The sequence below is a fragment of the Microplitis demolitor genome, chromosome 1, assembly GCF_026212275.2.
Source record: "Microplitis demolitor isolate Queensland-Clemson2020A chromosome 1, iyMicDemo2.1a, whole genome shotgun sequence".
Taxonomy (NCBI): Eukaryota; Metazoa; Arthropoda; class Insecta; order Hymenoptera; family Braconidae; genus Microplitis; species Microplitis demolitor.
In genome coordinates, this window is record NC_068545.1 from 20,222,333 (window position 1) to 20,249,096 (window position 26,764).

General features: G+C 32.3%; 1 protein-coding gene and 1 non-coding gene across 6 annotated transcripts in view; both read left to right on the plus strand.

Moving 5' to 3' along the window:
• Positions 1-7,384, plus strand: part of LOC103571261 (GATA-binding factor 3) — a 123,462-nt gene extending 116,078 nt beyond the window's left edge. For all 5 annotated transcript variants that reach the window (XM_014445023.2, XM_053739953.1, XM_053739950.1 and 2 more), the window contains 3 exons: positions 2,919-3,108; positions 3,346-3,548; positions 4,397-7,384. In XM_014445023.2, coding sequence (XP_014300509.1) covers positions 2,919-3,108; positions 3,346-3,548; positions 4,397-4,423 — 420 coding nt within the window. In that variant the 3' untranslated portion in view covers positions 4,424-7,384. The remainder of the gene's footprint in view (positions 1-2,918; positions 3,109-3,345; positions 3,549-4,396) is intronic.
• A 12,963-nt stretch (positions 7,385-20,347) lies between these two features.
• Trnad-guc (transfer RNA aspartic acid (anticodon GUC)) lies at positions 20,348-20,419 on the plus strand. Its single transcript has one exon. It is a non-coding gene; the product is annotated as a tRNA-Asp (tRNA).
• Positions 20,420-26,764: the final 6,345 nt, after the last annotated feature.

A 26,764-nucleotide genomic window follows, 5' to 3' on the forward strand; every position in this document is an offset into this window, starting at 1 on the left:
TACTAGTGACATATATGTATATATGTAGTAGTTGAACGTATATTTTAAGACATACTTAATTGAGTATAAAGAAAGATCTGTGTAGGATGTAGTTAATTATAATGCACAAGTTTATAAAATATAAATGCACATATTTTATTTTATGGGTCTAATATGTGCCGCCTAATTCGACAAATTTGGACAATTGCATAATTCTAAAAAGAGTCGTTGACCGCGACTGGAATAATTTACTACGTATAAACTGCAGTAGCCAAAGGATTAATAGCGAGAAAAAATAAAAATTCCAGTGAGTAAGACGAGGAGAGAATAAAATGCGATTCGCAAGTGCGAGAAACTGACAGTCGCAAACTTGTAATATGAAGAAAATATAAATTTTAGGCGACAGTGTTTCAGTAGTAGTGTATATATGTCTACATATATATATATATATAAAATATGTAAGAACTTAAGGAGAATAATAATAAGGATAATAATGAAACAAAAAGTAAAAAAAAAGGAATTTAGCAAAAAGAGAAAGATATTAAGAGATGAAGTTTAAGTTTTGTGTAAAGAGACAAACATACGTATATCCTCTTATTACTTGTTATGTCCTCGTTGTCGGTCGGTCCTTGTCTCTTTATAATACCGGGAACCTTTTCCCCATCTTGGCAGTTGCGTCACGTCGCGGCGACTACAAAGTCCCGCCGGGACGATACACCAACTATCCCTTTACATACTTTTCTCTCCCTCCCTCCCTCGCCTTTTCACTCTATACAAAGTACTATAAATTTACTTGCATATCTATTTCGTTGACTTGAATTGTACTAAACTAGTTCACACAATTAAATCAAAAAATGAAATCTCTTTCTATTAAATTAAATTTCTTTTTTTTTTAAATTACCCAAGTTTATAAAATTATTTTAACACACAGATAATTTTTGAGTAGAAATTGCACTTCATTTACATGCTATCAAGTAGTTCATATATATTTAAAGTGTCAAGTAGTCATGGAAATATGAAAAATTTCAGTAAAAAAATTTTGACTCTAAAATTTCCTATAGATCCTGAGAAAAAAATAAGATTTTGAATGAAAAAATTCAAATTTTGATAGATATTATAATAATAGCTGCAGCATAAATAAATACTCCATAAATGCACTGCTATTAATATGTAGTTTAATTTAAAAAAAAGTATATTTGATCGTCGATGGGTCACCGCCATAAGAATTTTAGGCAATTTAAAGTCCCTGAATTAATTATACAAATTGCACTTCCTCTTGGTGATATATAATAATACAAGACTGGCTGGTGGTGGTGCACACAAGAGGAAAGTGCCGGCGGCGCCGACGAAAAGGGCTCCTTTTTTTTTTTTTGCTGAATAAGAAACTTGCAGCGAACTAAGAGGCGTGTAAGAATGCGCGTAGTTACATTGCATTAGTGACTTTGTCGCCGGTATAATCTCGACGACGGCGAATATTGCGCGAGGGATGTCGATTTAAACCCATCTATATATACATATACATTAATTGCAATATACATATACATGTACATACGTCAACTACAAGCAGCCTTACCAAGAATCTGACGGATTTTTATTTATTAATTGTCTCTGTAGTTTCATTTCTCAAACATTTATTTTATTCCGCCAGTACTTTATCCTTGAATTTATATAGATGTACATAATATATATATATATATATCATTATCCATATTTACTTGTATACTTATATTATAATGGATTAAAAAATTACTCGGCGTTGATTCGTTGTCACGTGTTTAATCACGACATGCTAATCGGAAAAAAAACAACCGATTAATACAGAGTCGGAGTCCGAGTCAGAGTCGTTGTATCAGGACAGTCGTATATATATAAATATATTTGTATGTATGCATAAAATAAAAGTTAAATCGATTGGTACTGTAGGATCGATTTATAGCCTGATGCTATATAATATGTACGAGTGCATATATTTAACCATGGACGTGGTGCTGAGTCCGCATGTTTGCCCTCCCGGTAAATAATGTCCGTGACGGGTGCGCGGGTGCATGTTTGTTACATCAGAATCTTTAGCTCAGCTCTTGCTCATTGTTTCATGATGGTTAATTCCACTTGGCTATTTTTTATATCATTTATTCTTTTATTAGAAAAAAAAATTATTAATAGATTTCATCGAAATCTAACTAGCATTTTCCTCATGACGGAATTTTCGAAAAATTTTGCTACTTCTGGAATCAGCTCGACAAGCTCAGGAAATACATATGGTTCAAAATATATATGTGTATTCATATAAAGTAGATAATAGCCTCCACAATTCTTAACGGATCTCAATGAAACTCAGCATACATTTTCTGTAAAGGATTTTTAAGATCAAGTTCGAAGATGAGTAAAATCGGTCAATTAGTTTTTAAGTTACAGCATTTAAAAATTTTCAAAGTGTCAAAAATTCATATTTTTACTGATTCTTTTTTCAATGACTTTTGAACAACTGAAAGCTCTTTAAATAACCTTTAATTTTCATGACTACATATATGCCAAGACCAAAGAAATTACTTATCCTACATGCACCTGAAGATCGCAATGTTTTCCACGAAAGAAAAATACATGTATTTGCTGCATTGCATGTTTTTGCAAAAATGAAAAGAAAAAAATCTAGATCTAGATTTCTAAAATGTTTCACACGTCAGCCGAAAGCTGTAGCGCCAATTATTCCTTAAGTCACCTTTCAGCAGCCAAATTACAAATTTTTTCATTTTGCGTGAAAAACATTCCGATTTTCATATACATTATCTTACCACTCATTAAATGAAATTTTGATATTATCATGAAATCTATTTCCATTTCAGCTGCTGAAAGGCCTTTTTTGTATTTTATTTTATTATTTGAAAAAAAATTATCTTCTAAGTTATAACTCAACGAATTGTTATCTCGAAATGTTACAGGTTAACCGACCATTGACGATGAAAAAGGAGGGTATACAGACGAGGAATAGAAAATTATCCTCAAAAAGTAAAAAGAAGAAGCAGGGAAACTGTCTTGGCTTGAGCGGCGTCATGGGTGACATGATCAAAGCAAGCGGACACTTGGATCTTGACAACAAGTCATTCCACACTGGATTTGGATCACCTATGGGTAATTTTAAATTCAATAATTTTATAGCACAGTAATAAATTATATTTAATTTTAATTAAATGTCTCTTACTTATATTACCGAGTGATTCATTCTTGTTTAAATATTCAAACGATAAATTTGTAATTGTAATCAGGGTTTAAAATAATTTGTAATAAATTAATTATTCAAATATGTTTAACAATGAAGGCAATATAAATAGCTAATTAATTATCATTTTATTTATTTTGTGTTAATAGGAACGGCCCAACATCATCACTCGATGCACCCAGCAGTGCAACATTACATGTATCACTCGGGAGTCGGAATGGCCGGAGGTCTTCATCAAGGATTCGCGCCACCCGCGCCACCGCCAATTCATCCGCACTCCCACCCACACTCGCATTCGCATCACATGACGAGTTTGCAGGGTCTTCAGTTAGCAGCTACGACGAATGCTATGGTACGAATTACTAATTTACTGTAGAATTTACTGTCAAAAATTTTTTTTTTAAATATTCTACGAAAATAATCTAATGATTTTTAAATTTTCTCCCAAATTTTGGATATTTTTTAATCATTTACGTTCTACTAAAATTTGTCCTGCAGTTTTGAGTCATAGGATATTTGTCTAATAAAGAATAATTTAGATCTACGATCTTATAGAAATATTTTGTCAAGGATTTTTTTAGCCAATCTATTTTTAACATATTTTTTAGTATACTAAATTTATTATAAAATAAGTTTTATTCTATTATCAGCTCGGCGAAGGTCGATTTTAGTTCGGATCTTAGACTATTAATTTTTTAATTAATTTGAATTTACGTAGATTTCATTTTTTCGCTATTGAGATCTATGTAGATCTGTAAAGATCTACGAAGATCAAATCTAAAACAAAATTATAAATCCCAAAATTCATACAAGATTTCAATTCTTAAAAAAAAAATCTAAAAAAAATTTTAGATCTAAAAAAATGTTGAAAAGTCTGAATAGATCTAATTAGATGACTAATATTTAAAAAAAAACTCATGAATTTTGAGTCTTTAAAAAAAAATTTTTAATAATTATCTCATTAAAATAAATCTACAAATTTTTTATTTTTTTCTAAATCAATTTCCTCTGCATCAAAACTAAATTGTATAAAAAAAAAGCAAGTAAATAAATAAAATAAGACTTCTCTCGATTGACGCAATATGTCCATTTAAAACGATCAGAGTCTTAACTGGACACCGAGTCAACAAGAAACTTATTTGATCCCCAAGAATCCCATTGCCAGTAAATGCAATAATTTTTTTTTATTCTCTACTGCAGACCGGTTGGAGGTCCGAGTACACATGAATGAGTACTTATGACCAGTAAACAGCAGCAGCAGCATCAGTACCAACACCAGCAGCTCAGGACGCAACCCACCATTCTGTCATAAGCTTTTTTTAAAAAACTCGCGCTATTGGTATCCGTGTGCTCACATATATTTATACGTATATGGAAAAACCTCGTACGCGTTTACACGTATGTTAAAGATGATACCCATCATCTTTTTATTTTAAACATTATTATTTTATTTTTTTACTTTTATTATTTTAAAATTGAAGGTTTCAAAATCTTCAACTTGTTATATAAATATAAATTTATCAACAGCAAATAATGGAATCAATGCTTACGCGTTGGAATTATTTTTTTTGTAAATATGTAAAGTATACCGTAGGGTTTATTAACCCCCCGGTCCCAAGTACAAAGTCAGCTGTCGTTTTAATCGAGTCGTTAAATAATACGTTTAACTGTAAATAAAAAAAAAAACATAATAATTATAATAATATACTTATTAATAAACTCATAAATTAATTATGAACATTTAAATTTAAATAAATAATAATAATGGTGTACTATTTATTTGATTACACGTTCGTATTTGTCTTTAATCACGACGGTATGAAGCCATCGCAATCAACGTTAATCAATTGAACTCGGTTTTAATTTTCACCTCAAGTCACACCTTAGATATATCAACTAAAATTATAAATATAAATATTATTATTTCTATTATTATTATTATAAATATTATATATTAAAGATCATTTTAATTGTATGGATGAATACCCTCGTGTGTGCGTTAGATCACGAGCTAATATGAAACGACACACAGCCGACACTACACCCTGGGAAATATAATAAATATATGAAAATGAAAAATTATCTTTATCGGTCATTATCGTGCAATTTAAGGTAACGAGTGAAGATTTTTATCGAAACACGACGACTGCTTCCCTCAGCTGACCTTTTTATCCTTTATTCTGATATATTTGTCATCATTAATATTTACTGCGCTGACAGTTAACATTAGATATTATTATTATTAATTATTATTATTATTATGAAGAGATTAATGAATTTTCTATAAATAAAGTTATTTGTGTGATTAATTAATTAAATTTAAATGTGTGTGATAAAAAAAAATAATTAACGCATGGGACAGTCGTCGGTTTTTATTTTTTATTTTGATTTCTTTTTTTTATTAATTCAATTTGTTATTTATTGCGTTGGTTTATTTTTCTTAGTGATCGCGGATTAATTAGTCATAGAAGGATATATATATATATATATATATATATATATATATATATATATATATATATATATATACTGTAAAAAATTGGGAGTGAATTCGGAGTGGACGGATTTTATTTAAATCAGAATTCACTTGGTCCCGGAGTTAAAAAATAAAATCGCTCCGCATTCGGAGTAAATAAGGAGTTTTTTTAACGGAGTGATTCGGAGTTTTAATAATTAAATAAACTACTTTTAGGAGTGAATTTTACTCTGAACCGGAAGTTTAATATTAAATTAAACTTTCCTTTGGAGTGAATTTTACTCCAAGGGAATAAAAAAAATATACAGTCATCTGCTTTGAGTTTACTCCTGATTGACTCCACATTCACTTCTTTCTTTTTTCGGTGTAGATATATATATATATATATATATATATATATATATATATATGTCTTATTGAAGGATTAATAAAAATATGTGTCACATCATACACCATAAAAAAATCGGGAGTAATTACGTATTTTATTTCAATCCGAATTCACTCCGTCACTCAGTTCTGGAGTTTAAAAAAAATCACTCTCTTACGGAGTGAATAGGGAGTTTGTTTTTTCAGAAAAGTGATTTAGGAGTAATCTGAATTTTATTTCAACCCGCATTCACTCCGATTCGGAGTCTTAATATTAAAATAAACTCCGCAGAGTAAATTTTACTCCGAGAGGATTTAATCCGCGTTCACTAAGAACTTTTATTATTTTAATTTTGTCAACCTTAATAAATTGTCATACATAAAAAAAATAAAACACACAATAGATAAAAATTTTCATTTGAAATTTCTAATTCATGTTCATCAAAAAACCAATTTTCATTATTTTGAAAATTTTCAATTTTCTTAGCGGAAGTTGTAAAGATTATTAGTTTAATTATCATTATCATTATTATTATTATTATTATAATTATAAATAAATATATATTGTAAACGATAGTATATGGTTAATAAACCATTGAGAGTAAGTGATGGTGTATAATTACTAGTAATCAGACACATAAAGTTAGATAGTCAAAGTATTAAAATAAAAGAATGAGAGATAATCGATAAGTTTTAATAATAAATAAATAAAATAAAATAAATGAACGTTTAATTACTCGTTTTTACGAACTTAAATGTCAACAATTATTAATTATTATTGATAGTTAATTAATGAAGAGAGGGAGAGAGAGAATTACGAGACCACATTGTGATTTTTGATTATAGACCTAATTTTATTATTAATCAGTTGATTAACTGATTATTAATAATAATTGATTAATTAATATATTTGAAGTTCGGCAATTTTGGGCCAGAGGAGTCATCTCTCAGCAATAATTGCTAACAAATTTATTATCTTTTTAATCAACTAAATTGCGAGCGAATAATTCATTAGTTTTGTGATTTAGCAAATTAAATTTATTACCAGTAATGAATTTTTTTTGTTCCTTTTTTTTAATTACACGTACATATAAATATAAATATAAATGATGACTATACATAGTTAAAATAAATAAATATATATATATATAAATTATAGAGTATTATTAGGGACGTAGATGTAGCCTGTAAAATATCATTTTTAAATAAACAATTAATTGATTATAATAATAAATAATTTTCTCGCCGAATGGGAAAACAAAATATAATAATTAAATAAATAATTAATATTAATTATTAAAAAAAAAAATAAAATAAAAAAAAAATCTAAGACGAGAAGTACGATATACTTTTCCGTACTACTGATAAATGTGTAAAAATGAATGTAAGATATTATTGTAAAAAAAGTTTTAACTTAAAATAAATTAAATGATAAATAATAATTAAAATATTTTATTTATGTTTTATTTACACACAGCATTAATTTATTTTAATACAAAGATTTATGTATCATTAAATCATAACATTAAATGACAACTGTCGCGTTCTGATCATTAAGACATTAAAAGTTTATAGAGTCATTTTAATTATCAGTAAATTGATTCCGTCTTACTGTTAGTTATTTACTTAATCAATTAATCATAAATTATCAAAGCTGAGACAGATCCAGCTTTTCAACTCTACATGATCATAAATCAAACGGACTTTCCTTTTACATTTTTCATTTTTTTTCTTACTCTTTTTATGACACCTTGATTTATTTATACTTTTTTTTCTTTAGTGTTAAAATTTTATGTATAAATATATATGTATATATGTATATATCTTTATCTGTATCTCTGACTTTAGTGCTCTTCTTTAAATATATGTATATAAATGTATATGGATGTATATATATAGGAGTAGTTGGACCCGTTGATGGACGATGTGCGAAAACAAAGTGGGCAGCGATCGTATCGATCGTTGTGCAGTATATTAATTAGCCGTAGTAACTTAATTAAAGCCTTATCGGACTACTCGATATACGAAAGTGTTTACATGCAAATCAAAAGCGCCCGGTACGCGATAACGGTTACACTGTGTAGTTATGATGTGCCGTTACAAATAAAATAACTGATATGATAATCATCCTATATGCTTCTACACTATATATATATATATATATTGCATCCGATCGCTAAATATATTTGTTATTTTATTAACTTACCCAGTAATTTTATATTTTATTTTAATTTACATATTTTACAGTATCTACACAGAAAAAAAGGATTTCTTGACTCAAGAAATATTTTTCTCGCCTGAAAAAAATTTTAGTTTTATTTTATAATTCAAAAAATTTCATTTTCCCGCCAAAGAAAATTTTTTGAATTACGAATTGAAAAAAAATATTTTGAGTCAAGAAGTCATTTTTTTTTTTCAACTAAAATTCTATTAAATTCGTTAGTTACATTTATGTCATATATTTTTTCATTACTGATATTTAATAGCAAATTAATAAATTAGACGTTTTAAACTGTCATTAATTTTATGAGTCATTAAGTAGCAGTAATTGAATAATTTCAAGTAGTGAGTCGTCTTATAACTATTAAAATTTATGTCTATACAAATGATAAAATAATTCAACAAATAAGATTATCAGTCATTAATATCACTATCAAAATAAACTAATCAGTTAATTAATTAACTCATAAAAATATATTACTAACAATTAATTAGCCTATTTAATGAACATGTAAAAACATGTATGACATAAAAGTAGAAATCTCATTTATTTAATCAACTGAATCATTAATTTATTTTATTACAAATTTTAAAATCATTGCCAGGTGTAACGAAACTCGATTCTGAGTTGAGTTAAAAGACACTTTTTAAAAATATAAAATCATATGATCCTCTTCAGTATACATATATAGAATCTATCTATCCACCCAGGATGACTACTTGAGGTTAAATTCACCGGCATTTGACATTAACTCAACAGAAAATCCCCACAAATCCGTCCACAAAAATCTCCGCGAGACTTTTGTCATTTGTAGCACAAGTCGGTTTCATTTCACGGTGAATTTAATTCCGATGCCAAGTTAAGTCCCGGGCAGCTGTCGTAAGTCGGGGGTGACCTTTTGCGCGATCTAGCTGATGTAGACAACAAAAAAAATAATAACAAAAAAGTATACATATATATATATATATAAAATATCAGGTTGTTTCGCTGGAGATGGGACTGCTTAGACTCTTAGAGCCATACACAAAAAATCGAAAAAAGAAACTGGTACGCTCTCTCCAGAGCTTCCTATAAAATTGACCGGGATTACGCAAATCCTGTTTGGGGATCTCAAAAAAAATCAGTATGTTAAAGCTCCTGACAAACTACAGACAGTATACTGGGAGTTTTATTTAAAAAAAAAAATAAACTTGATAGTGTTGATGTACAGACTAGAAAATTTTATTAAGTTGTACCTTAATCCTATCATTGATAAGATTTCTTGACATTAACCATGGAAGCGACCCAGGATTCACTGAGACATCGTTGGGGTCATCCTTCGAAGGGTCAGTGTCATGTCGAGTGTGAAAATGGGGCTTTGGATGTGATAGCTTAGAATTTTTAGTAGTTTTCTATGGGTCTGTAGCCTATGGTTTGAATTAGTGGCCCCAGGGAATAAATCAACAATCGATGGTTGGATTTAAAACCGAGTCCAATGACTTTTAGATAAAAGAGATCAGGAAAGAAAGCGAGAGATAGAAACTGTATTGAGAAACTATTATATATATATATATATATATATATATATATATATGTGTGTGTGTATAAAATATCCTATAGCGTCATCATTCCACGCGGATTAACATTCCAAAGATTTTCCGCTGAAAATGACTCGGATAAATTTCGTGACGAGGATCAATCACTACAAGAGTTTAAATAAAAAATCATAGCTCAGATTCTATTGAATTCTATTAAACCTATTAGTAAACAAGTAATAATTAACAAGTGTACTGATTCTTATATTTACCGTCTTATTAAATGCAACACGCGATTTTATTGAGAGTGACACGCACTGCAAATTCAACTGTTTGTTTATACAATCTCAAGATTCATCCGACAACTTACCATATATTTTCAGCATTATTTCTCATATTTGTCTCACTTATACAGCTCACCCTATGCCTCTTGTATACTGTCGCTGTATTTTATTTACTTAGTAATCACGCCAATAATTTTAATTATTACTTATGACCCGTGATTCAGGTCACTTCAATCAGCAAGATTCTTTACTTCAAGATTCAAATTTAAATAAAAAAATTATATTCACCGTCAGCACACTTTTCACGTGTGAAAATGGTTATATTAACTTTCTCTTGGCTACCGGCCATCTTTGTAATCTAGAGCAGTTTTATCAATACAAATATCTGCGTAAACGTGATATGCAATAGGCACCAAAAGAATAATAAAATTGATCGATTGTTAACTTTCCATCTCAAATTTAAATTCAAATTTATCTATCGATAATAATGTAATTCATATAGCTATTTATAAGATTATACATCCTTGGTTTTGTAGAATAGACAACTGAAAAATATGAAGGAGAAAGGTGGACGAAACAGGACCGAGAGATCAAGTGATCCACCCTCAGAATTTGCTGAAAAATTTTTTTCCTTTACTTCTGTGTAATATAATTTTTTCAGAAAACGTCTTCTAATGAATTCCATGAAAATAATAAAGAAAATACAGAATCAGGACTCTGTGTTGTGAAAGAAGAACGCTATTTCTTCTAGAAGACTTAGAAGACTTGCCCGATACTTCCGAAGCCTCCAAAATTTTGTTACATTTTTTTGGGAGTAGTCCGTTTTGCTTGCCCGATAAAAAAAATTTCTCCATTGTATTCACGGCGTATTCAAATGCACAGAAATCCATTATTTCTTTAGCGGTTACATTTTCCCGCTTTTCCCTCACACATATAAATTTATGAATACAAAGAAAAAAAAATGGAAAAATAATTTAAAGTGTCTGGTCTCAGAACAGATCATCTACACTATTAATGGCCACGATTACTTGGCAAAACTTGTGAATGTTTAGCTGGTCCTTTTTCCATACTATATTTCCACTCTTTCTTCATTCTCACTCTCCCGGATTATGCATATTCATAATGATATAATCTATAACTATCCATACTAAATATATATGTATTTTTCACACCTGCATGTCCACACAAAACCACACGAAATCCTCCCACAGAAACAATGAATATTTTTAAAATTATTCACCTGTTGGTCAATTCCATATATTTAAAAGTCGTAATTAGCCATGGCCTACTCGCCAACAAGATTTGCGAAACTGATGGCCGATAGTAATGAAAAAAAATTAAATGTTTATATTAAGCAATAACATATGTTAGTGTTTAGAGATGAGTTATCTGACAAATAACCTCAGACATGCTTGTCAATTGCTGAAGATACAATTGCACTGTCAGTAAGTTTCATAAAAAGAAGAAAAGTGCTATGAACAAGTTGAAAAAGAAGTACATAACTTGAGCACAACAATCGTGGCTTGAACAATTGACTGGTGTACAGACGATGATGTCTCAAGTACTCGGAAACGAGCATTTTTTCATGCTTCCATGGGCGTGTTGGCAATAATTTTAGTCTTAGATATTAAATGAAAATTTATTATATTGTCACACTGTAGAAAAATACTGGGGTAAGTCCAGGGTGTAGGTGTTAAAATTTTCGGTGTTAAATTTCAATACCAATAGCGGTGTTAAAAAAATTTCTGAGTGTTAAAATATTTTTCAGTGTTAAAAATATTAAAATTTTTATATTTTTTTATATCGTCCCCTTCCGGGTAAATCTCGTAACTGCAAAATTATAATTTTTTCAAAAATCGGACAAAATATCTATTCTGTTACACGTGCGTTAATGGAAATATTAAAATTCAAAAGTCTCTCGAACATTCTGTTATAATTTTAAAAATTTGAAACTTTTTTCACACAATAGCAGCACTAAAGAATGTTTTTGATTCATAATTTTAAATATAAAAAAAATGTAGTTACGAGGTTTACCCAGAAAGGGGACGATATATAATATGTCTTTTTTTTTTTTTAATTTCTATAGGGTAGAGGTACCATTTGTGGCCACTGCTCCATTTGTGGACATTTAACCCTTTATTTTGATTAATGAAAAACTGTAAAATAAAATTTCCATTTTAATAGTGGGATAAAAGTATCTCTGAATAAATTTAAAAAATTAATTATAGTGTTGCGTATTTTACTCATTCTACACTTGTGGTATTTCATTTCAAAACCGCATGGTGTTAAATTGGGTCCATTTTTAACACCGGTCTTTTTATAATGAATGTATGTTCCGTTATATATCAAGTGTATGTACTGTATAGGAAGATAGTATGAGGCAGAGAATAGATATGATTAAAAAAAGTCTATACGCGGTATAGATATTAGATTTAAGTATCTACAGTTTGGTCGATGCAATCGAGCGATGGGATTAATCACATCACCGGTTGATCGGATCGTCTGAGACTAATCCAATTCCAGCTCTCATATATTGACTGCAGTGTATAAAAGAGCGAGTGAGTGTGAGATATTGAGCTCTGAGATTAATAAGAGAAGGAAGAGGAGAAAGGGCTCGGCAGGGCGCCCGCCTCGGGTGCTAAAGCGTTAATACATTGGATATGATCGAGACTTGGTGAGAAGGGATTCTTATTCTATTTCTTCTACTTGTTCATATTCTCCTTTACCTTTAGCTTTAGCTTAACCTTTTTCATCTCCCGATTTTTGTTGCTCATTTTCTATCGTAGATATGAGCTAACAGTAGATTGAAGAGCTTCAATATCATCCAGCCGACAATCTTAAGGCATTTTATAACTTATATTTTTTCATTATCCACCGGTAAGAGTTTTAGATAAAAAAATTTTATGGATTCTCTTAATGCCTTTCAACCTGCTACAAGTTAGACTGCGAATGATTCCCGGTATATACTGACGTGCGTCTGAATAATTTTATTTTTATATATTAATATAAGGCACCAGCAAATCGACTGGCACTTTAGATTTTAGAGAGCCAGCATGACTAAACAATTTATTGCTCGTTTGATCTCATCTTTTTAGGCACCGTCTACAGGGGCTTTGATGCTTAGTTATAAGTTATAACAGAGCGAATTAGCTAATCGTCCATCGATATGCTCATGTCAGTTGTTTTCGTATTACTATTGTCCGGGATGTTTAACATTTTCATTGATTAGCCGATAATAATGGAGTCCATTGTAAACCTAGACATCTATTAGCTAGTTCTGGTAGCTAATAATAATAATAATCATTACCATGATCAATGATCATCATGGAAATCGTCAGATATTTGGATAGGAACTCGTGCCTACACTTGAGAAATAAAAATATTCAGAGCTAATTCGGTACAGAAGCCTAAATAAGAGACTTCAGAGGCCAACAAGTTCAAGCACAGAATGTTTGAGGACAAGAAGACAGATGTATAAAAAGACTGTTGTTGAATGGAAAAAAAACTGTCCCAAAATTGACAATTGACAATGGAAAGATTACGTAGCGGTGGAGAGCGATCTCGGGATGGCATTCACTTTTATAACAGGATCGAGAATGATGAAAGAGATTGAGGAAATTATAGGTGCTGAAAATCTGTAGGCAAACAGGAAGCTCTTGAGTCTCTGGATCGAGTCAATCCATGCAGGAAATCGCTTTTTTAACAAACCGTTTTCGAATTCATTGTCATCGACGGTTTGACCTATTGAATAGTGAAATCTATTTGCTTTTCATGTAACATTATTTTTTTATTTACTCATATAGATGCAGATAAAAATTTGTGGGCTGGTTTAGAAAATAATTTAGTGTTTTGGTAGTGTATTGTGTGACAGGGGTGACACAAGACGATTTCAGAAGAGGATGAGGTTATGGTGTATCAAAATTTCAATTTATATTTCATTTTGTACATATTTTATTTTTCATAATTATCTGGATTGAAGCTTTGAGTTTGAAGATTTCGACGATCAAATTTGAAATTGATCGGACATGTACTGTTTTAATCGTCAACTTCGTTGGTTAAGATAAGTCATGGCTAATTTGAAGATTATAGTTAACGAATGTGAAATGGAGTCAAAAGTTCATGCAACGGATAGAAGCAATGAGTTTTCGACTTAAGATAGAAACTCATCAGTTTCAATTTGCAAATTCACTTTGTATTGGACTAAACAAACATTGAAACTCGTGTTTTCGAAGCGGGTAATATGAAAAATTTTATTTCGGTTGAAATTCGAAATTTTCAGTACATGGTTAAAAATTGAAAGTGAATTAAATGTTTTACAGAAAATAATTCAAAAGATTGGTATAGTATAGAATATACAAAATATAAAGACGTTGTTTTAAAACAAGACATGCGTACATGTAGGCGTTGATAAGGATGTTTTGAGCATGCATATTGGTACCGATTCGCTGGACTACCCGCTAGTTAGAGTCTCGTAAATGCCTCGACGTAAATTATCCAAAGGGTTATTCCTCAGTCAAGTTGTTCATGTCTGGTTTACCTGGGAGTGTTTGCAATGGTCCACCTCCCGTCAACGCCCTCACCATAATCTCTCTCACTAGAATACTTTCTTTCTTCCTCGGCCCTCACACACCTTTTTCTATGCTCCCATCTATGCTCCGATGCTTACCGCTTTATTTTATCTCTTGCTTCATTATTAACTGCTTACAGCACACGTAACAAAACATTTACGACGGAGGGCGTCACTCCTCATGTCATCTTTCAAAGGGTATTCGCTCACTCGGCAAATATTGTTTATTGAGACGTCAAATGAAACTTATTACCGTAACCATCTTTTCTAAAGAAATTATTTTTTACATACACGATATTCAGTTGCTTCATTTCAAAAAAACTATTCTCACATGCTCACACGGAAATCGTGGAAAATGGCTTCCAATGGGAAATCATTGAGCCTGATAATAAATGAGTAGTGAAATTTTTCCTGCTAGGAATGTCTAAATAATTAATTTACAATTTCCTATTGTACTTTAAATTGTTTGGTTTTTTAAGAAATATTAATATCTTTTTTTTTCCACTCTTCTGTAGCGAGCTTTTGTTTTTTTTTTGTTTTGTTTTGCCAGGCCTTTTTTTCGCCCATCATGGAATAATCGAATAAGATTGATGAGGACAGCGTGACTGGCACACACTCACAGTCCAACGCCAGAAGGAATCGTATTATATATAATTTCTTTTTTTTTTATTTTATACAACAAAACCTATGACTTATATATATTTATATACATATATATCTACATATGTGTATCGATATTGATGAGAAAGTACTTTAATCTAAACTCACTATATATGTATAGACTGAATGTATATTATCATATATTTTAAATAGAGAATCAATATAATATGTTGACTTTGGTTATTAATACAAAATGACCCATGGATCCGAAACGGATGAGCGTAACATCGCATGTTTTATGGATAATTATAAATCCTTGGCAACTTACTTGTGGTAATGATTTGTAACTTTTTAAAAACTGGTACTCAAACAACAAGCCAAGTTAATTTTGACTTTCTCGTCTGGCTAATGAGCCAAATACGTCAGTTCAAATAATCCAGTCAATCGTTCAAAGTATTTATAAATATCATTATTATTAAAGAATGGTTTTTTAAAAATTAATTTTTGAATGGGAATATTTTAGCCATGAGATTAAAGAGAGGAGAGCAAATCTTTAGAGAGCTGTGTTCTCTTGAAGGAGCGTAGACCCCTGGTGTGAAAGAACGAGCAGTCAGAAAAATGGATGGGCTGCTAACCGTGCCACCCATGGCGTTCATTTCTTAAATCTTCTCTTTACTTTAACCGTCCAATCACACGTTTTTAATAAGTAGTGTGCTTAATTGCACACTCACTTATTATTAGCCTCTGTAATTTTTCGTGACCTCATTGATCCTATCCAAACAAGCCTTTAATATATTTTTGAGAAACTCGTTTCATAACCGCGTCCTAGTAAAACTTTGCTCAATAAAATGTTTCATAATTTTACAGTTTATTGGCTTTATTGTGAAATGGTAATAATAATTGTTGGTGTTATTGCGGAGTACACAGTTTAATAGAACATTAAAAGCAACCCCCTGGTAAAGATTAAAGCTGGCTGATAAATTATAAGACTGCGCCTGTGAATCTTAGCTAAGACGCATTACTTCCACCTCTAGTATCCGGGCATTTGTCCAGCACGACACGTCCAGGAACTGGTGACCAAGAACTTAGACAACCACATGCACAAGGGTGGAATACACATGCTGTCTTCGATCTTTTCTACTACCCCTATGTTCGTAGTTCAGTCTTCATAGTAATAGTAATAGTAGTAGTAGTAGTATTGGTGCTGGTGGATTTAGTACCCGACGGGATCCAGAACTGCAGGGATTCCGTGATTTCCCTCGCTGTGCAGATCGATTGTCGTCGATTACGAGATCCAATCTAGTACGAGCACTTCCTCCTTTCTACAAATTTCCCTCGCGTCTTGAGAAATTGGTGCGACTCACGTTTACAGTTGACTGCCGTTAAAAACAATAGAGACTGGTAGCAATATATTAAATTGTCCAATTGAAAATAGATGATGATCTGGGCTTTAGTGTGTGAGTGTGTCTTTTAAAGGGGACATTGAAGGAAAAAATAAATAAGTGACCTAATTTTATCGATTATGATCAGTGATATACAACACAGTGTTTGTAAAGCATTCTCACGGCAAAGTCCCTCATGTCCAATCTACGGCCGTTATTATTATAGATTTAAGGAAAAGAAAAAGTAGACAGAGGCGGTGATGGTTTTGTCGGAGAAGGTGAAAGGGAAAAAAAAGGAATTACTTCGCCTGGATCAAGGGTCAAGTGCTGTCCGATTCATTGATCCCAGTGCTGTGATGCTGACACTACGAGAGCAACGGCTGGAAAATTGTCATGGAAAGTGTCTACTGTATCTCAGGCAATCGACCCGATGGAAACTTTCAAATAATAAAAAATAAGTTAAGCAGAGAATCCACTCATCCGTTTTACAGGATTTACCCTATCTATCGCATTGATTTTAAATCTCCAATAAAAGTTTTTTATTTTTTTGTCCATCCATCTCCAGCTAAAATATATTGATATACTTATTTTTTTTCCTACATCAATAATCGTTAATAAGTATAAATGTATGTAATGGGTGAATTTGCTATTATCATTATTTTTAGTACGTATCGCAAGCTGGTGTATCCTAAAATAAAAGGTTAAATTCGTGTTGAAGCTGCATATATCTATATATCCATACACCAGGTCAGACAATTTGGAAGTATAAAAAAATAAGGCTGAAAAAAAATTCAGTATACTTGAGCATCTCGTAATAAATTTTATTCGACAACATTTATGGTCGTTGTAAGACAATGGGGCGTTCTGTAAGTTTAACCGAAACAGTTACGCTCGCGTGCAAGAGGAAAACGATGCCACGATGTATCTCTTTAGTATATATGTATATATGTATGTATATATATGTAAACAGAAGAGTTGCTTCGAATATGTTTCTCTTTGGGAGAGGATAAAAGGAGAGAACAGATAGTATAGAGAGGAGGCACAGGTGGATCATGGATATTTACTGCACAATAATCGTTAAACCTAAGACACGAGTCGAGACTTTGTTTATACCCAATATATACTCTACAAAATGCATGCATGAGGAAAAAAAAGTTTTATTGCCAAGTTTATCGGTGTCATCGATGATGCCAGACTTCCTCTATTGTCTGTATGAAAAAATAATAATAAGCCTGTGTGTTTTAGGAAATATTACAAAATTATTCATATGATAATTATAATAATGTAGAAGTCGGTTGTGAATAAAGCGTTTTGCGTTAAACCAAAATTAAACAAAACATTTAGTGATACAAACGTCGAGTTGTTTCGTGAATTGGAGGATATGGAAGGAGGCAAGGTGGTGATGCACTGACGTTGTAGCACGAGCTGGAATTTGGTGGTTCAACACGGTACACGGTGCCACATCAAGACAAGTTAACTCTCTTTCTTGGTCTTTATTTTTTAGGCTTTTTCTCTTTTTAGATATGTGCTGCTATACACTTATATATTGGCATTCGGCAGCACCTGCCGAAAAACTGAGATATATATGTACAACACGCGATCAACAGGCTAACAAAGTATATGTATATATATAGAGACGCTTTTTAAATGGACGAAACAAAAAATTGGGTGAACCACCATCGAAATTATGATGAAAGGATAATAATTTTGACCATTGCAACTACAGATTTTCAAAGGCAGATGTGTGCTGATTTTTTTTCGTTTTTTAATTCAAGACATTGCAGGCAGATAGCAAAACTATTTTGATTCAAATGTAAATAACATTCATTAATATAAATTCAATGGTCGAGTACTCGATTGAGTTGGGACCGTTTTCGTTGTGAGTTATTGTTAATTAGAAAAAATTAAACATGCATTACATACAAGAAGAACAATTTTTGGTGGTCTTGAGTAAAGAAGAGGGTGGAAAAAAACAACAAGCACGGAGAGTACGTTGCATTACATGTTTGGTAATTAGTTCAGGTGCAGCAAAGACGAACGCGAGTCAGCAAAAGTATAAAGACGCGTGCCATAGCACCTGCATTTACCTCTCTTGCCTTTCGGGCTACCAATCGCTCGAGAGTCCCTCGGAACTCAACAGTAAACTTTATAATGGTATAAGTAATGTACTTAAGGTACACGTCGTCACTCGTCAGACTTGGTACAAATACGCCGATAATGCGTGTACTTGGTTCTTATTCTTCAATTCAAGTTGATCCTCTTATATATATTTTACTCAAGGGTGAATTTATTATAATGACACTGGAGTCAATAAAAGGCTTTAAAAGTACATACACACTTCACTCGAGTACATCAAAAACCTTTTTTTCATCAACTCTTTGTGCGATTCCGAGAAAATATTTTATGTTTCACCAAATAAGTATATTTTATAGAGAAAAGTGAGTTAATAACTCCAAATTGATTATTCTTTACTAATAAATTTCGTTTATCAAAATGTTTCAGCGATTGAAAAAAAAAGTAAAACATCCAACCAAACAATTTATGAGGTGAAAAAAAAACATCTGCTTCCGCCGCTCGTTAGTCTTGTGTCTTTATAAATATAATTTTCCGAATTGAGGAAAAGCTTCGGATACTTCTGGAAACCTTAAACTGCTCGTTACTACCTTGTTAAGTATCAGAATATATTAAGAAGGAATGAGAATAGTAAAAAATTCAAAATTTATCAATGAGTCGTTTAACGGACAATTCACTTAACTCACCTGCCACTAAACTATTTTTTTTCTTTTTTTTTTTTACAGCCGCATTTATATACATCCTAATCAAGCCACAGGGACAAAATATCTTGTCACCTGTCTTTTCACAAAAAGTATTCTTACCCTCCATGGTTTTTGTAATGATCAAATTAAAGGTTTTCAGTACTGATTAGTTTTTTTCATGGAGGAAATCAGGATTTTATTTTCTAACAAGAAACGTGACCTTCTTGCTCTTCATTAAAGTTAATTAGGGAGCTTTGCCCGGTTTTTTTTTCTCAAGATAGCTTTGATAGATCAGGAATATCTTTTTTTTCATATTAAAATTGTAAGTTTTGAGAAATCAAACACGTGGGATTATTTCGAGAAAAATTGACTAATTTCAATTATCATGACGGTAATCAAAAGAGTTTATGGAGGTCTGGGACTAATTGAATATGGAAGATTGATCGATTATGTACACGAAACAAAGAAAACAAAAAAATATAGTCTTAAATACGAATTTCAAGATTTCTCTGAAAGTTTAGTCAAAAGTTCTTCTTAAACAACAAAAACTTACTCTCTAAATCTGAAACAGTGAAAACCACTGAAAATAGCGTATATACTACTTCACAGCTATAAGTATACCACTTGGTATGCTTATAGCTGTGAAACAGTGTATAGTCTCTGTTTCAGATTTAGAGAGTAGGATATTGAAGCATTGAAATCTACTGGAAAATTTACTTCCTAAAATCCCACAGAAATCAATGACTTCCTATTGTTTTAAATTTCAGTTTCCATAGCGAAAAGCTAAACAATAATAATTTCTATCAACAGAGCTTATATTAGATTATTATACAATCGTTTTCACAGTTATTTCAATACATGCTACCAAACACTAAAAGTGCTAGTATCGCCAAAACTTTTTTTTTTTTTGTTTTCGTTTTTGAGGTTCGCCTATTTGTTAAGTTTCTTACAATTTTATAAAGAATGCCATTTTCGGCAAACGTGGTCCTCGGTCGTATAATGGACATTATCCCCGCCTGTCACGCGGGAGACCGGGGTTCGATTCCCCGCCGGGGAGACGTCATTTTTTTATTTTTCAAACAAGAAATATCGATAATCAAGGAACGTATAAAGTCATAAGTTATTTATACAAATAAAAAAGGCATTCTACTTATGGATAGTTGAAGAAAAAATATTTTCAAGCCCAAAAATTCGATAGTCAGATAGTATTTTTGGATTCGAAAAGCTCAAACATATATATATTATATTAATGTATTCGATCTCTTTGAAATTGAAAATAACAGTAAGTCTGGTGTCAGCCCACAGTATTAACCGTTTTCCAGATTTCTTATTTTATGAAATCGATTTAAGTCAACGCTTAAAAAAATTAAAACTCTAGAGTATGTCTAATCATTAAGATACGGCAATATTATCCAAATATATGATGTCTTGCGAACTCTATGTGTATATATGTATATGTAGATAATAAGTATTCGGACAAGTTCAAGATACTTTCTATCTGGATGACGTCATTTTATTACATGTATGAGCCACGCAACTACCTGATAATTGTGAATAGGCGGCACTCGATTATTTTGATTGATATATTCTTTGCATGCTCATTTATTATATCAACACATTAAAGAAAAAAGCTATTAATTTCCTCACTCGTTTTCTGTAAGTCATTTTGAACCTCAGCCGATGATCATTATTTTTTTAAAAGTTTCATTTGTAACGTCGAAAATATTAACTTTAATATTTAATCATTAATCAAACATAATAATACTTTGCCAAATAGTTTCATATAAATTAATTTTTTTTCGCTTTTTAATTCCTGTTATATTTGTGCCAACAAGTTTAAGTACCTCTAAGAGCCGTTCATAAACATAACTTGTTTTTTTTAGTAACATTATAGATTTTTTTCCCTTCCCACACCCTGAAAATTATAAATAGCATTTACATGTAGATACACTCAACGGTCACGGTGAACGAGTCCTTTATCTCGTTTGAAGTAAATTAGATTAGCAAAGACGTGTGTTGGGCATATCCCGTAGCATGCATATGAGCCTTTAAAGTTTTTCATTCACGCGTCTGATGATATGTATATATACGCACATGTAAAAATCTATATATACATATATAAGCAAGCAGGTAAGTACATGACAGCTCTTCCTGCACATGGAAAAAGGATCGTCTCATTTCATGCAACGCCACAGTATTCACCTTCCGTTTCGTTCTGCCCACACACTTGTTCGCGCGATAAAACGCCGTCGCGACTCGACAATTTACAAGTGACTTCCTGTTCTCTCAAGCTTCTTCACAAAGTAGATCAAAAGTAACGAGCATCATGTGCATGAGAACGTTGTCCTTGTTAGCAAAAAAAACGATGAACAAATAAATAAAAATATAAAACGCCAACGTTTATTTTTGTCCTTCTTATAAAAAAAATATAAATCACTTATAAATATAGAGGAAGGGGGGGGGGGTAAACGGGATACCCCTTAAATTTAACTAAAAAAAATTCTTTTTACCTTACCTCACTTTCAATCATCTCTACACTTCTTAAAATATATTAGAATTTTAGGTTAAAAATTATATGATCATATAGAAAATTTATTAAACAATAATTATAATACATACAACGTAAGATTTCTTCATATGTTAATTTCGAGATAAATAATTTAGTTGAGGGTAGCCCTGGTGTCAATTAATTTATTGATGTCGTGATCATGATAATTCCCAAATAAAACGGCTGACGGGCCTGATATTTTTTTAGCGTTAGTTTGGTGACCAATAACCCTTTGGTTAATCACTATCCAACTGTTTTTGATTTAATTGTAATTAATTAGAACTTAAAAACTTGTAATTCACAAAAATTTTAGCTGCCATTTTTCTTACGGGTTTCATTATTTATGCTCTTATTTTCTTTATTCTCCACCGACTACTATCAGCAGCACTAGCGTAACAGGAATTGAAAGAAGAGCGACATCTAAGACAAAAACGCGGGATATTTAAAAAACTAAAATTAATAATTTGAAAGCTGAACAAAAATTCATAATTAGAAAAACAAAATTAATGTTTTAATATTAAATATTGCCTCAAGTACCCCGTTTTGCCCCTTTATATAAACCACTCCGTTATGTTATCGACATATATATTTATAAATCAATAAAAAAATGTAAGTTTGCCGTAAGATGGATAAAATTTAATGATGGCCGGATGCTATCGGGGGTTAAGTTTTGTTCGATAATGAAGTGATGAAAAGAAGGTGATCATCGAGTAGTCTCGCTGGTGGTCATCAGAGAGATCGAGAGAATGGTTGGTAGCATACGCGAGGATATATAAGAGCAGTAGTGCTCTGGAGCCCGGTTAAATGCTGTGTCGGTTTATCCATCAAGTCATATCTCTTGTGGACGTAAATAGCTCGTTCTCATGGGTTTCACAGAGTGAAGAACCTAATGGGACGCGCGCCGAGTCTATAATTACAAAGATTGGCCCGCTATCCGCGTTAAGTCTCTCCGTAAGAGAGACAAAGACGGGAACCGATATCCCCGATTAACTACTATCCGGTTTCCTGATTGGATCGATTACATTTTTTATTTACCGATCGAGATGCTAACACGATCTTGTACTTGTTATTTTATTTATAACTTATAAACCAATTTGTTCATTGATTAAAATTAACGAATTGCTTTTTTTGACCTAATATATTTATTAATATCATTATTATTTATAAATATTAAACAAGAATTTATTTTATAAAAAAAAAGTGACTAGAGTATCGAGTTCTAGGGGTTAATATTCACGATTGATATCACCTGCTTGGGGGAAGAGACTTTTCCCTGGTGAGAAAAAGACACGGCTGCTGATGATGAAAACGAGAGAGAAAGACACGAGTGGTTCAGGTGAGCGAATCAAGATTCACCTGCCGGGCGTTTCGGGCAGCTGTGCAGGTGTAATTCACGAGGTTTTGTCGACGTTTGTACGTGCGCTGGACGATCTCTTTTCTTCTTCTTCTTCTTCTTACTCTTCTTCTACAATTTCTTGCACTACTTCTTCTTATTCACTCTCGGATCAACCGATACCTACTGATGTATACACGCTGTCATTAAAAAACCCTTCAGCCCAAAAATATGACTAGACAATGTGTAAATAAATATTTAAAGTCATTGTAACCTCACTATTTGACATTAAATAAATATTATGACTTCATTGTGCTATTTCTCGATGACCACTACACCTTTTGTCTACTCAAGGGCTCTTGAACACCTCAAGCTCCTTTTATCCCAACTTCCTTGAGTCCAAAGAAAACAAACAACAAAATAATCCTGATTGTCAAAATTTAAAACCCTGCGCACTTGTGTTGGTAAAATTAAATTAAATTGATGTTAAAACAAGAGTGAGGTAAAATAAAATGATATTTATGTCATAAATATGTAATTTAAATTGAATAAAATTATCTTATAACACATCTGGTAATATATATATATGAAAATTAACACAACAATAAAACGAATCGTCGGCAATTATTTTTTATTACTTGTACAGACTGAAAATGCAATTTCCTGAACAAACTGACCTGAGTGCTACTAAACGCGATACATATTCAACAAGTATAGAAGAATCGGTAACATATTCCTACATATACTCATATATTTGTTGGACTTGTAAGTGGGTTTGGAATCATCGTACGCATAGTAGAACATTTAGGGAAAGAGTAGATGGATATTATAAACAAAAGGCGAAGAGAGATAGAGTTGAGGGAGTGTTTGGACGCGTGTAAGGTAGCTGGTAAAGCAGGTGTAAGGGATCGCTCTCATTTAATGTGTACATACATCAGTTAGAATGAGACAAAAGGATATGTAGAAAGATCAGAGACTTGTGGTCTTGTCTGGCGTATAATACCAGCACCCGTTACTCCTTCTTATACAGCTTTGGTTGTATCTGTTATTCGTGTCTTGGACGACAACCGTTCATCCGTCTGTCCGTTCGTTTTCGTTGGTTGCTGGTTGCTGCTTTACGCGGATTGATATAGGACGCCGGTGAACGAAGCCGGTGAACGGCAGCTGAATCCTCTTTCCTTGTGGGACGAAAGTGGCACCTGAGTTTTGCACGATCAACAATGTTATACATGTGAATTATTGATCGTCTATCATCACCAGCCACAAGGTGAATTAAAGGAATAAAATAAAAACACATTATTTTTTTTTTACAGGCAGGTAGAAATTTTAAATTATTACCGAGCGCTTTGGATTTTCGGATGGAAAAAAATTTATGTGGAATTTACTGAAATGACCGGTAACTAAATAAATGGCCGAGAAGAAGGGAGCGTAAAAAATTATACTCGATGGTCGTTGCTTATAAATATGGTTGGTGATATGGGAGATTTAATTGATTTAGGTAAAGAGAGGACGGTGCTCCAGTTGGTAGGATGTCCCACCCACATGTGGTATGCATATTGTTTTTCAGACGAGTAGTTTAGTAAGGTAGAGAAATTGTAACCGGGCGACAGCTCTCTAAAGAGAGAGAGAACGAGAACGCAAAAGGTGAGTCCGACGTCTCAATAAATAAGGTGTTAATTAAATGGGCATTTTGGTGAATTTATCCTTGTGGCTCTCGGGAGTCTGGTGTGTCCGTAAATAAGCCGATATTTATAGCCCTTGGCGCGTGCATGCCTTTAAACTCAACGACTGAAAGCAAGCCAACGCTGGATTTTTATATGCTGACTTGACCTCGGGTGATATATCCCATAGTGTTTTTTGTGTCCTTTAAATTTTAATACCCGGTGGAACCACTCGGGCATTTGACTCGAGTCTTTGTTTTTTATCGGGATACTTTTTAAAATGGAAATAAGAATATTAAATGTGAATAAATAATGTCTCAATAAAAAATAATAGAATAGAATAGAATGGGATGGGATGGAAGGAGACGGAATAAAATAAATTAGCGAGCAGTAAATTGTAATGAATCTTGGGTAATTAATTAACAGATTTTAAAAATCAAATTCGTCGAATAAATACTATCAAAAAATCTTGATTGTTGGTTTCTCTGTCTTTCAATTGTTGCGCGTATGGAATTATACTCGTTGAGGGAATCGGGAGAACTCGCGGTTAATTACTGCGCCTAATAAGCCCTCGGAGTCTCATCGGGTGAATAAGTATTTTAACGTACCAGGAAAATAAAAAATAACTTACTTTAGAGACAAAAAGGATGCTGTGGACTTGGGGAGTACATTGAAGAGTAAGAGAGAATGAGGTAAAATACAAAAATAAAATAAAAGTGAAAAGGAATAATTAAGAAAAGGCAAGACACGGGCAATCGCCCGGCAAATCGGCACGCGGATCGTCCGTTTCTCTGGCTCATTGGCGCGCAGAGGTGAGTTGCTGCGCCTCCTATAATTCTTTTTTTATTTTTTCATTTATCTTATTTCATTTAATCCCGTAGGCTGTAAAATCGCGAGAATGAATATAACAACAAAGAAGATGAAGAGTAAAAGAGAATGAGAGAGAACAAGAACTTTTTGCCAAATAAATCGGCGTCCAACTTGCTCGGAGATTCTTGATAATAGTATGGATATAGTCCCACAAACTCACTCTTCGAAAATACAGAAATTGCCGTGCTTGCACCTGAGACTTTTCTCTCTCGACTACACCAAAAGACGAACCAACTCTACTACAGCTTCACACACAATATTTATATACATATATATACAGCTAAGTTTATTTTTTTTGTCCAAGCGATTTAATTGGTCAGAACTTTTATTTCTTGGAATTGTGACACACCGATTGGATTGGGATTGGATGTGTATAATACCTGTAACAAAGTAACACGAACATGTGCATTATCGTATCGTGATCTTCGCAAGCGATTCTCGAATTTAATTATCAAAGTAATTTTTTTTTTTTTTAATTGTCTGTGTTTTTGTACCTTTTTACACTAGGGAAAAAAAATCTAATTAAAAAAGACTTTGCGGATATTTATGATTGTGAGAACAAGTTAAAAACAAAAATTTCAAGTGCGAATAAGATTTTTTTTTCATTTTGTTTTAGCGAAGGGTGGCTGTGGTGGTAGAAATGCCCAAAGGCGGTCTGCGTTGCACCGTAATTTGGCATTATTGGCATATTATTATTGTTAATTTGAGTGACGGAAGGATGGAATCTCGTTAAGGTAGGCGGAATCGATATCGCGTACCCGCCGCGCGTCCCTCGATTATTCTCCATCAGCAAACTCGGATCTTCTCTCACAAAAGTCTTATACTTGTATTGGGTTTTCATGCTCTCGGTCGTCGTCTTCTTCTCCGTTCGTTTATCCTTTCATACGTTATTCCCGATACCCTTCGATCCCGGCATCAATCTCGCGAAAAAAATTAATCTTACCGCTTGCTTTTCATATTTGGCTATAATTACAGCCCTCGGTTGCTCGA